This window comes from Mercenaria mercenaria, chromosome 9 (assembly GCF_021730395.1).
Source record: "Mercenaria mercenaria strain notata chromosome 9, MADL_Memer_1, whole genome shotgun sequence".
In the NCBI taxonomy this organism is placed as follows: Eukaryota; Metazoa; Mollusca; class Bivalvia; order Venerida; family Veneridae; genus Mercenaria; species Mercenaria mercenaria.
In genome coordinates this window covers 27,513,526-27,521,699 of record NC_069369.1, presented here as the reverse complement: position 1 = coordinate 27,521,699, position 8,174 = coordinate 27,513,526, and the positions used below count along the sequence as shown (strand labels likewise).

The 8,174-nt window shown below is 37.6% G+C and overlaps 1 protein-coding gene across 1 annotated transcript; it reads left to right on the top strand.

Annotated features, from left to right (window-relative positions):
• Positions 1 to 4,791: 4,791 nt before the first annotated feature.
• On the top strand, positions 4,792 to 7,528 carry LOC123547844 (DBH-like monooxygenase protein 1 homolog). Its single transcript, XM_045335089.2, has 3 exons — positions 4,792 to 5,094; positions 5,988 to 6,134; positions 7,193 to 7,528. Exons 1-3 carry the CDS (start codon positions 4,834 to 4,836, stop codon positions 7,328 to 7,330), a joined length of 546 nt encoding a protein of 181 aa, XP_045191024.2. The 5' UTR covers positions 4,792 to 4,833; the 3' UTR covers positions 7,331 to 7,528.
• The last annotated feature ends 646 nt before the right edge of the window (positions 7,529 to 8,174 follow it).

The following is an 8,174-nucleotide window of genomic DNA, read 5'->3' as shown; positions in this document are numbered from 1 at the left end:
TTTGCTTCGTATATCGCGCCACAGCATTGTATCTTCGCGTCTTCACATCGTTTTTTTTGTCGTAGGGTCAAAATTCAGTGTTCACTGAAATATATGCAATTTATTCTATATCTATTTTATCTATCCAGTCGTGAACATTCATCTGCAACACGTGACCGTACACTATATTACCTTATTGGACGCACGTGCGTATAAAAATCTTGTATTTTTCCGTATTTGGACGGTTCAAAAAGTCCCATGTTAAACGCCCGACACGCGTGAAAATGTTCCGAATGTAAATCGGGTGAAGTAGGCACTCTATGTACAGTATGGTGGCATATTTCTGCATACGATAACCAGATAAACTTCGCGAAAATGTATCGAGTTTTCACGAAAAACAGAAAAGTTTTCGCGAAAACATAAAAGCTTTTCGCGAAAGCATAAAAGCTTTTCACGAAAAGAACTGTAAATATTAAGTGGATAAATTTGTGATAGTGCCCACTCCTGCATAAGAAAACCAGATAAGTTTTGCAAAAATGGATCAAACTTTCATGAAAAACGGTAAAGTATTCGCGAAAATAAAATGTTACTTTCGCGAAAACATTTTATTTTCACGAAAACTTTACCGTTTTTCATGAAAGTTTGGTCCATTTTCGCGAAACCTATCTGGTTTTCTTATGCAGAACGCGGCATTAACACAATTTTTTCCACTTAATATTTGCAGTACTTTTCGTGAAAAGCTGTTATGTTTTCGCGTAAGCTTTTCTGTTTTTCGTGAAAACTCGATAAATTTTCGCGAAACTTATCTGATTGTCGTATGCAGAAATATGCCACCATAGTACAGAGTTATATTATGCGTCTTGTATGGTGACATAAAACTGCCACCACTTAATTATCAGGTTTCATGAAAACTTTCACGAAAATAATTTAGGTTTTCACGTTAATAAGGCAGGATTTCATGAAAACAGTAAATTATCACAAAGGCCACTTAAATATCTTAACACGAAATTATGCTAGTTAGTGCTTTGAACTGACACCACTTAAAGAAAATTTTCATGAAAAGTTTCGCGAAAGCAGATAATTTTTCACGAAAGCAGATAATTTTTCATAAAACCAGATAATTTTTCACGAAACCACAAGAAAAGCTTTCAAGAAAAGTTTCGCGAAACTAGATAATTATTCACGAAACCAGATAATTTTCACGAAACCAGATAATTTTCGCGAAACCAGATATCTAAAAATAGATAATCTCTCATTCGGCGAGCATTACTGTTTACGTTACCCCAAGACAAAAGAATCGTTCCGAATATCTTCCGTTTCTATTCTTAGTTAACTACTTTCACGAAAAGTTAATTGGTATCATGAAAACTTTAACTGTTATGCTGTGGCAGTTTGAAGCAGTAACGAGCAAATTTTCATGTTAAGATATTTATCTTGCATTCATGAAATTTTTATCTGTTTTCGTGATTTTTTTACTTTTCGTGAAAACCTAAATTATTTTCGTGAAAGTTTTCATGAAACCTGATAATTAAGTGGTGGCAGTTTTATGCCACCATAGTCTTGAAATGAGGAAGGCAGAAATACAATATTCAGTGAATCGTTTTAATTTAAACTAAAATAAAATAGATATAGAATAAAAAGTTTATTTAAACATTGTACTGTACAATACGAGATATATTTGGACTCGTACCCAGCTGGGAAAGCCATATTGGACTCGCCTGGTAGGCGAGTCCAATATGGCTTCTCCGTATTGTACTGAACAATGTTAAATAACCTAATAGTATTTATCATTGCTGTGCGCAAGCAGAAATTCTGTTTTTAGCAGGCGTGACTTGTGCTATATTGAAATGTGTGCGCAGTGACCTGGCTCATTTTAGACGGTCTGTCTCAGACAATCTTCCTTACTAAATAAAGACGTGCGAGCGAAGACAGCTGAAAATGTCATGCTTTTTTTTAGCTTTCATTTGCGTAGGAATATCCATATTAGGTAACATGAACAGAAAGTTTTTGTTTGTTGCCTGTGTTATTACCTAAAGGAGGTTGTAATGTAATTGTGATTTCGAGTGAAGCAAGCAAAAAACACAACGTATGTTCAGAACTTGCAATTTCATAAGAATATCGCAATCTGGTATAAGTTATTACGAAAGATTACGTACAAGACAAGCATGAAGAACATGAAGTGTAAGGCATTTAAATTTCCCCTTAATACTTATAAGGAGAATTTGTCAGCGCAGCGAGCAGACATTTTTCAGTATACACAGGAATATAGCATCACGTGCATTAATGATTTGTTTATGCATTTAGCCTTTAATTGCAAAGAAAAATCAAAGCCTTGAAATGTCTGATGGTTGCGGGTTTTTGGTAGATTTATTTTCTGTATAAATGTCAGTCTATGAATACACATGAATGAGAAACAAGTACAAATTTAATGTGCCTCATATCTAAGATGAACTCTGCCTGACCCAGCTTGTGATGTAACCATAGGCTGGAATACCTTATCATTGATAGATCTTATATAATCTAAATGGTCAGTGTGAGTGGATACAGGATGAATAAGAACTGCTTGTTCAATGATAATTCATCCGCATTATTCATGAATGGGACTATTTTGTGTAGCATATTAACATCCTTTGGATGTGATTCGGAATAAAATAAAGATGCTATGATTGTCAGAAATACACTTTTACCTTGGTAGCGGGATAAACCCGCAACCTAAAACGTATGCTTGGCAGAATTTAGTGGGTCGAACGCCGAGTGCACTCATCTATCACCTGAATACGCTAGCGATAAGGACTGACCCATTTGAACATCAGCAGAAAAAAAGTTATGCAGTTATTCAGTTGAATCAAGTCCGTTTATGTTATCTTCTTCTATTAGGTTTTGTACTGAATACGGCCTTCATGTCCCAAAAACTGCACAAGAAATGTCGACTAAAGTACATACTTGATAACGACTGTGATCCGTTCGAGTTCTGTTTAAGTATTAGAATAGTCACCGTCCTGGTTTTTAATGATTGGGCCGCACCATGAGAAAACCAACATAGTGCGTTTGCGACCAGCATGCATACACGCAGTCTGGTCAGAATCCATATTGTTCGCTTTCAAAGCCTATTGCAATTAGAGAAACCGTTAGCGACCAGCACGTATCCTGACCAGATTGCGCGCATGCGCAGGCTGGTCTGGATCCATGCTGGTCGCAAACGCACTATGTTGGTTTTCTCATGGTGCGGCTTATATTTTATATTGATATTTTTATTGATCGACGCATTATGATGTTTAATAGTATCTTCTGTAAGAAGATTCTTTGGAAATATAAAACGCAACCAAGAAAGACAAGCAGACTCTGTGTGTCTGATTGAGTCTAATATCAAATCAAGATGTAACAACACGGCAACCCACTCGCACGATATACCCGATCCCCCCTCCACGCTAGCACGATTACCGATTCTATACGCACAGAGGTGGCTTGGTGGTAACACACATGACTGTCAATCATGAGCTCCCGGGTTTGAATCCTGGCGTGGCACTGGAAATTTCTGCGATACTCTTGATTGAGAGCCTCCAACCTAAGTAAGAGGCCAGTATTCGTTCTTCCCAGGAAAAAACGGCGTCGCGTGTATCTACACACCGGGCATGTGAAAAGATCAGACTGTCTATTCGTAAAGGGCTAGGCTAAGTTGGCCGGATATTTGTGTATCTAATCGATTTCTCTCTCTCTCTTCACCCCCCCCCCCCCCTCTCCACATCTCCGTCTCTCTCTCTCTCTCTCTCTCTCTCTCTCTCTCTCTCTCTGTTTCTCTCTCTGTCCCGAGGGATTTCCTTTGCTCCGTCTCACTAATCAGATCGCGCTGTGTTTGTATTGGTAGAGGATGAATTTGGCACCCTGAGTGGCAGCAACGTACGTAAAACGCCTTTGAATGTGTTTTATTTTTATGATAAGTGTGCTATATTAATCTGATATGTTGACGGCCAGTCACGGAGGCCCCGGAAGAAATGATGGCTACTCAAATGAATTGTTGAGTACCGGTACCAATTCCGAGTATTTTATCGCATTTTGCATTTAAAGGACAGTTCGTATGCTTCTAAATCATCACTGCCACCAGTGTAATGATACATGTCTGTGTCATACTCAGTTCTATATGTTATTCTATACTAATATCGTTACAAAGATATAACGAGATGTATAATAAACGACGTGTGCCTGTCAGGTTCGCATCCTTTTGACTTCCTTCGAGGTACCAACGGCAAGAATTAACTATTCTCCTCTGCAAATTCAATACCAAAATGCATTTCTTTTTTTCCGGCGCCAACTCATTGAACAGCCATCCTGGTACAAGCAGCTCTTTAGCCTGGTCGCTAATATTTGTCCTCAGCTGACCCCAGAACTGTTCATATACTATGTAATTTATCTATAGCAGAATACAAATAAATGCCCTTCAGGTGCGTAAACTGAAAATAATGTTATACCCTACCGAGTTTGACTGTTTAAAGAAAATTTGATCAAATCAATAATTCCAGAATAAACTTTAATCCTAAATATTAAAGTTTTACTCTGATACATTTAAATAGACTCCAAATCATTATTTTAATTACCTTTCTGTTCAATTAGCGAAGGAATATTATAACAGATGGATTTGCTAAGTCAGAAGGAAACTAGTTGTTGAATAATGGCTCCAAAAAGTGTTACTGACATGTTACATAATGACCTACCTTATAACCTGTCTATTTGGAACTATTCTTATTTGACACTATAATGACACGCATTTTACTAATCAATGCATTATCTGGTCCCACAAGATATAAAATGAGATTTTCTTGCAGACCGGTACCATTAGCGTCTAGTGTCTAATTAACAATGTATCATCTACTCGCTGCAAGCCTTCTGATTATCAGTCAGATACATTATATCGAGCTCGCACCCACGGAAAATTATCCTTATTCCGAGGCGCTGGCGAGCAACTATAAGTTGTACTGGAAATACAATGCCACGCATATAACGTTCGAGACACACGTGCAAACTCACGGATCAGTGGGATTTGGAATATCAAAGACTGGCTTAATGTTCCCTGCGGACGTCGTTGTTGGGTTCGTTTCTAATAATCAAGGCACGCTTTATGTAAGTACATGCTACACAGCTTCTTATTTTCTGTTTAAAATACAGCATGCATTTCACTAAAGAATGAACAATCCTGTAGTCAACTCCCATCAGATACGGAAAATTATTCAGTGGTGGAACAACTTGCTTTAGTTGTGACGTCAAATATGATCTATGAAATGACGTACAGACGTCATCTGACGTTGTCTTGACGTTTCATGCGTTTCAAATGTTTTCAACCTTATTTATCTAAAATTGCAACAATTTTGACTGATATAATACAAGAAATAGGAATACATATAGAATAAAAGGGTCATTAAACCAGCGCCTTGATCCGACTCTGATTTTGCCAGGTCGTAACACATTCGGTACAAGCGCCTCGTGGTTCAACAGGCCTGGCAAAATCAAGTCGAGTCAAATACAATATTGTAGATCAAGGTACTGTTATAAATACATATGAGCCGTGCCATCGGAAAATAAACATAGTGGCTTTGCGGCCAGCATGGATCCAGACCAGCCTGCGCATCCGCGGATGCGCAGGCTGGTCTGGATCCATGCTGGTCGCAAAGCCATTATGTTGGTTTTCTCATGGCGCGGCTCATATTATACTTCTTAAAGACATTCGAAGAATGTTTTAGTGATTCCGTGTAAGTAAGGAACATCCGAATGTTGTTCCGAAGACCGGTTTCTTGCCTGTGAAACGATGCAGAAAATAAGTACCTTTATCTGTATGATCCGTGATTTATTCCTAGTGAAGTTTGATTCAATAAATTTTAAAAGCATCAACATTCTTAACAAGTTTTAACACAACGTTTGTACTGATATATCTGAAAACGTTTTTAAAAGTCTAATTAATGGGACCTTAGTGTAAACTACATGTAATTCTTTTTTCATTTCTTTTTTTTTTGTTTAAGGATAGGCACACAATAGCACACGTCCCTCCAATCATGGACAAATCTCAAGATTGGGTGTTGCTTGAATCAATGCAAACTGGGAATGACACGGTGCTGAAGTTCTCTCGAGCTCTGGACACAAACGACAGCGAAGATGTTCCCATTAAGGTGCGTATTTTTGTTCCCTTACATTTACTAGAAATTTAACTTTTAAGGTAGAATTTTGGAGAAGGAATCACTAGTCTTTCCAGTAAGAAAATGTTCTTACATGCTGAGGTGACCATTTTATAATTGCCATAATGGTAAAATGGTTGTGTTGTTACGCGATATCTGATGCTCGACAACGCATGTCAACAACGTGCGACGGACAGTACTGATGTTACAAAATGTGGAACTTACTATGATAGGGCTCCGGCAACTTAACTGTATTTTGCATAATTAGTTTTAAATATGTTTCTTGCATACTGGACGTTTCATTGTTGCTGGAAAACTCCGTCTTACATAAAATTCCTACAAAAAATCATCATTTATATAGAGGATTTGTGCATTTATTTTATGTTCGGATGAAAATCAAATACAAGGATAGTTTCTCTGTGTCTGATTTCGTAAAAAGTTATTATACGAAAAACTACATAGCATTACACTGCACAGGCCCGGGAGTGGGGACACCAGTTAAGAACAAAGGCGTCACAGACAGGGCGCCTGCGGCGCCGAGATGGGTATGAAATGGTGACCTCCCGTTGCATTATTTTAGGGTAAAATTTGAAGTACGGGAGAGGGCATCCCCTCATTTTATGGGGTCAGGGGCTCTCCCCCTGGAAATTTTTGAAATATAGGTTTGAAATGGTGGTCTCTGGTGCATTTTTGGGTCTAAATTTTGAGATATCCCCTCTTTTAGGGGAATCCGGGGGCTCTCACCTTGAAAATTTTGAAATATGGGTATGAAATTGTGGCCTCTGATGCATTATTGGGTCTAAATTTTGAGATAATATTATTCCTTTGCTAAAATAATTAGGTGCAACTTTAATGATTATAGGTCACTTCTCAGCCAACTGGGGCCGAGGGGTGGATGGAGGCGGTGGGAACGGGCCCCCTCGGCCCGGCCTTGAGTCGGGCCTGCTTTGGAGAATAAAAACAACACCGGGACTCAGTGTTGTTGCTTGTCTTTAAAACGCCATGATATACTACTGTACTAAAGCCAGTAAGCATTATTCTTTTTTTTCTAGGCTGGTGTCACACATGTTATATGGGACTTTACAAAGACCGTCCCACAGCCGCCAACTCAGGTTGTTTACCACGGCACGAACCGCGGCAGCAAAGATATCACACTCATAAACAGCGGTGGTGTTCCAGTGGGAAAATGAAATCTCCGATACTTGTTATCAACAATAAATATTTTGTTTAAGTGACTGAAAGTTATACATCATGAATAAGAATAAAACTTTTAAGATTGTTTGGTATTCTGAAATACATAAAATACATAGACAACGGGTTTGATCTCTTACTCTCATTGACTTCTTTTCTTTATGTGACCGTCTTATCATAATAAACTTAGAATGTGATTACAATTGTATTCTTTTTATTGTGTGCAGAAATTAAAGAAAATTTTCATTTTCTTTACTTTAACCCATAAAAACAGGCAATGCATTTCAATATTGAAAACAGGTAAAGAACACCATTTAGTGTTGTCCGTAAGTTTGAGACTAGAAGTACAGTATGCGAAATGAAGTCATAGTATATAGGATACGTATCAGGATAACCAAAACTTTCTAAAGTTTGCTACTTCAAACGACCTAAATAAGTTTAAGATATTAAAAAATATATAAAGCTAAAGAGACTAAATGCCAAGATGCATATGTATAAATGTTTATGTAAAAATGGATTCCTTCAGTTCGAACGTATTTTGTGGAAAATGAAAAAAAACTCCTTTATTCCCTGTTGAGACACTTCACAAAACATTAATTCAGTCAACTTTGCACTGGTATGGAATTGACTGAACATTTCTGAAACCATTCTTGAGATGTTTCGATAACAAAGTTTTACAAGTATTATTTAAATGCTTTTGTCCGAAATAGGGCTTAACTCTATCTAATCATTTCTGAAATTCTACAAAAAATGTATCAACATGTTCTACTCAATCTTATTTAGGGGTGTTTCACATTTCTGATGCACTGACTGTCATGTTTACATCGACGCTTGAATTTTTCT

What these genes read in the sequence shown, in the direction of transcription:
- LOC123547844 (XM_045335089.2), top strand. Translation starts at nt 4,834, where the DNA reads ATGTATCATCTACTCGCTGCAAGCCTTCTGATTATCAGTCAGATACAT. An exon ending in ATAATCAAGGCACGCTTTAT is followed by an intron (nt 5,095 to 5,987) that starts GTAAGTACATGC and finishes TTTTTGTTTAAG; the next exon opens with GATAGGCACACAATAGCACA. An exon ending in GCGAAGATGTTCCCATTAAG is followed by an intron (nt 6,135 to 7,192) that starts GTGCGTATTTTT and finishes TTTTTTTTCTAG; the next exon opens with GCTGGTGTCACACATGTTAT.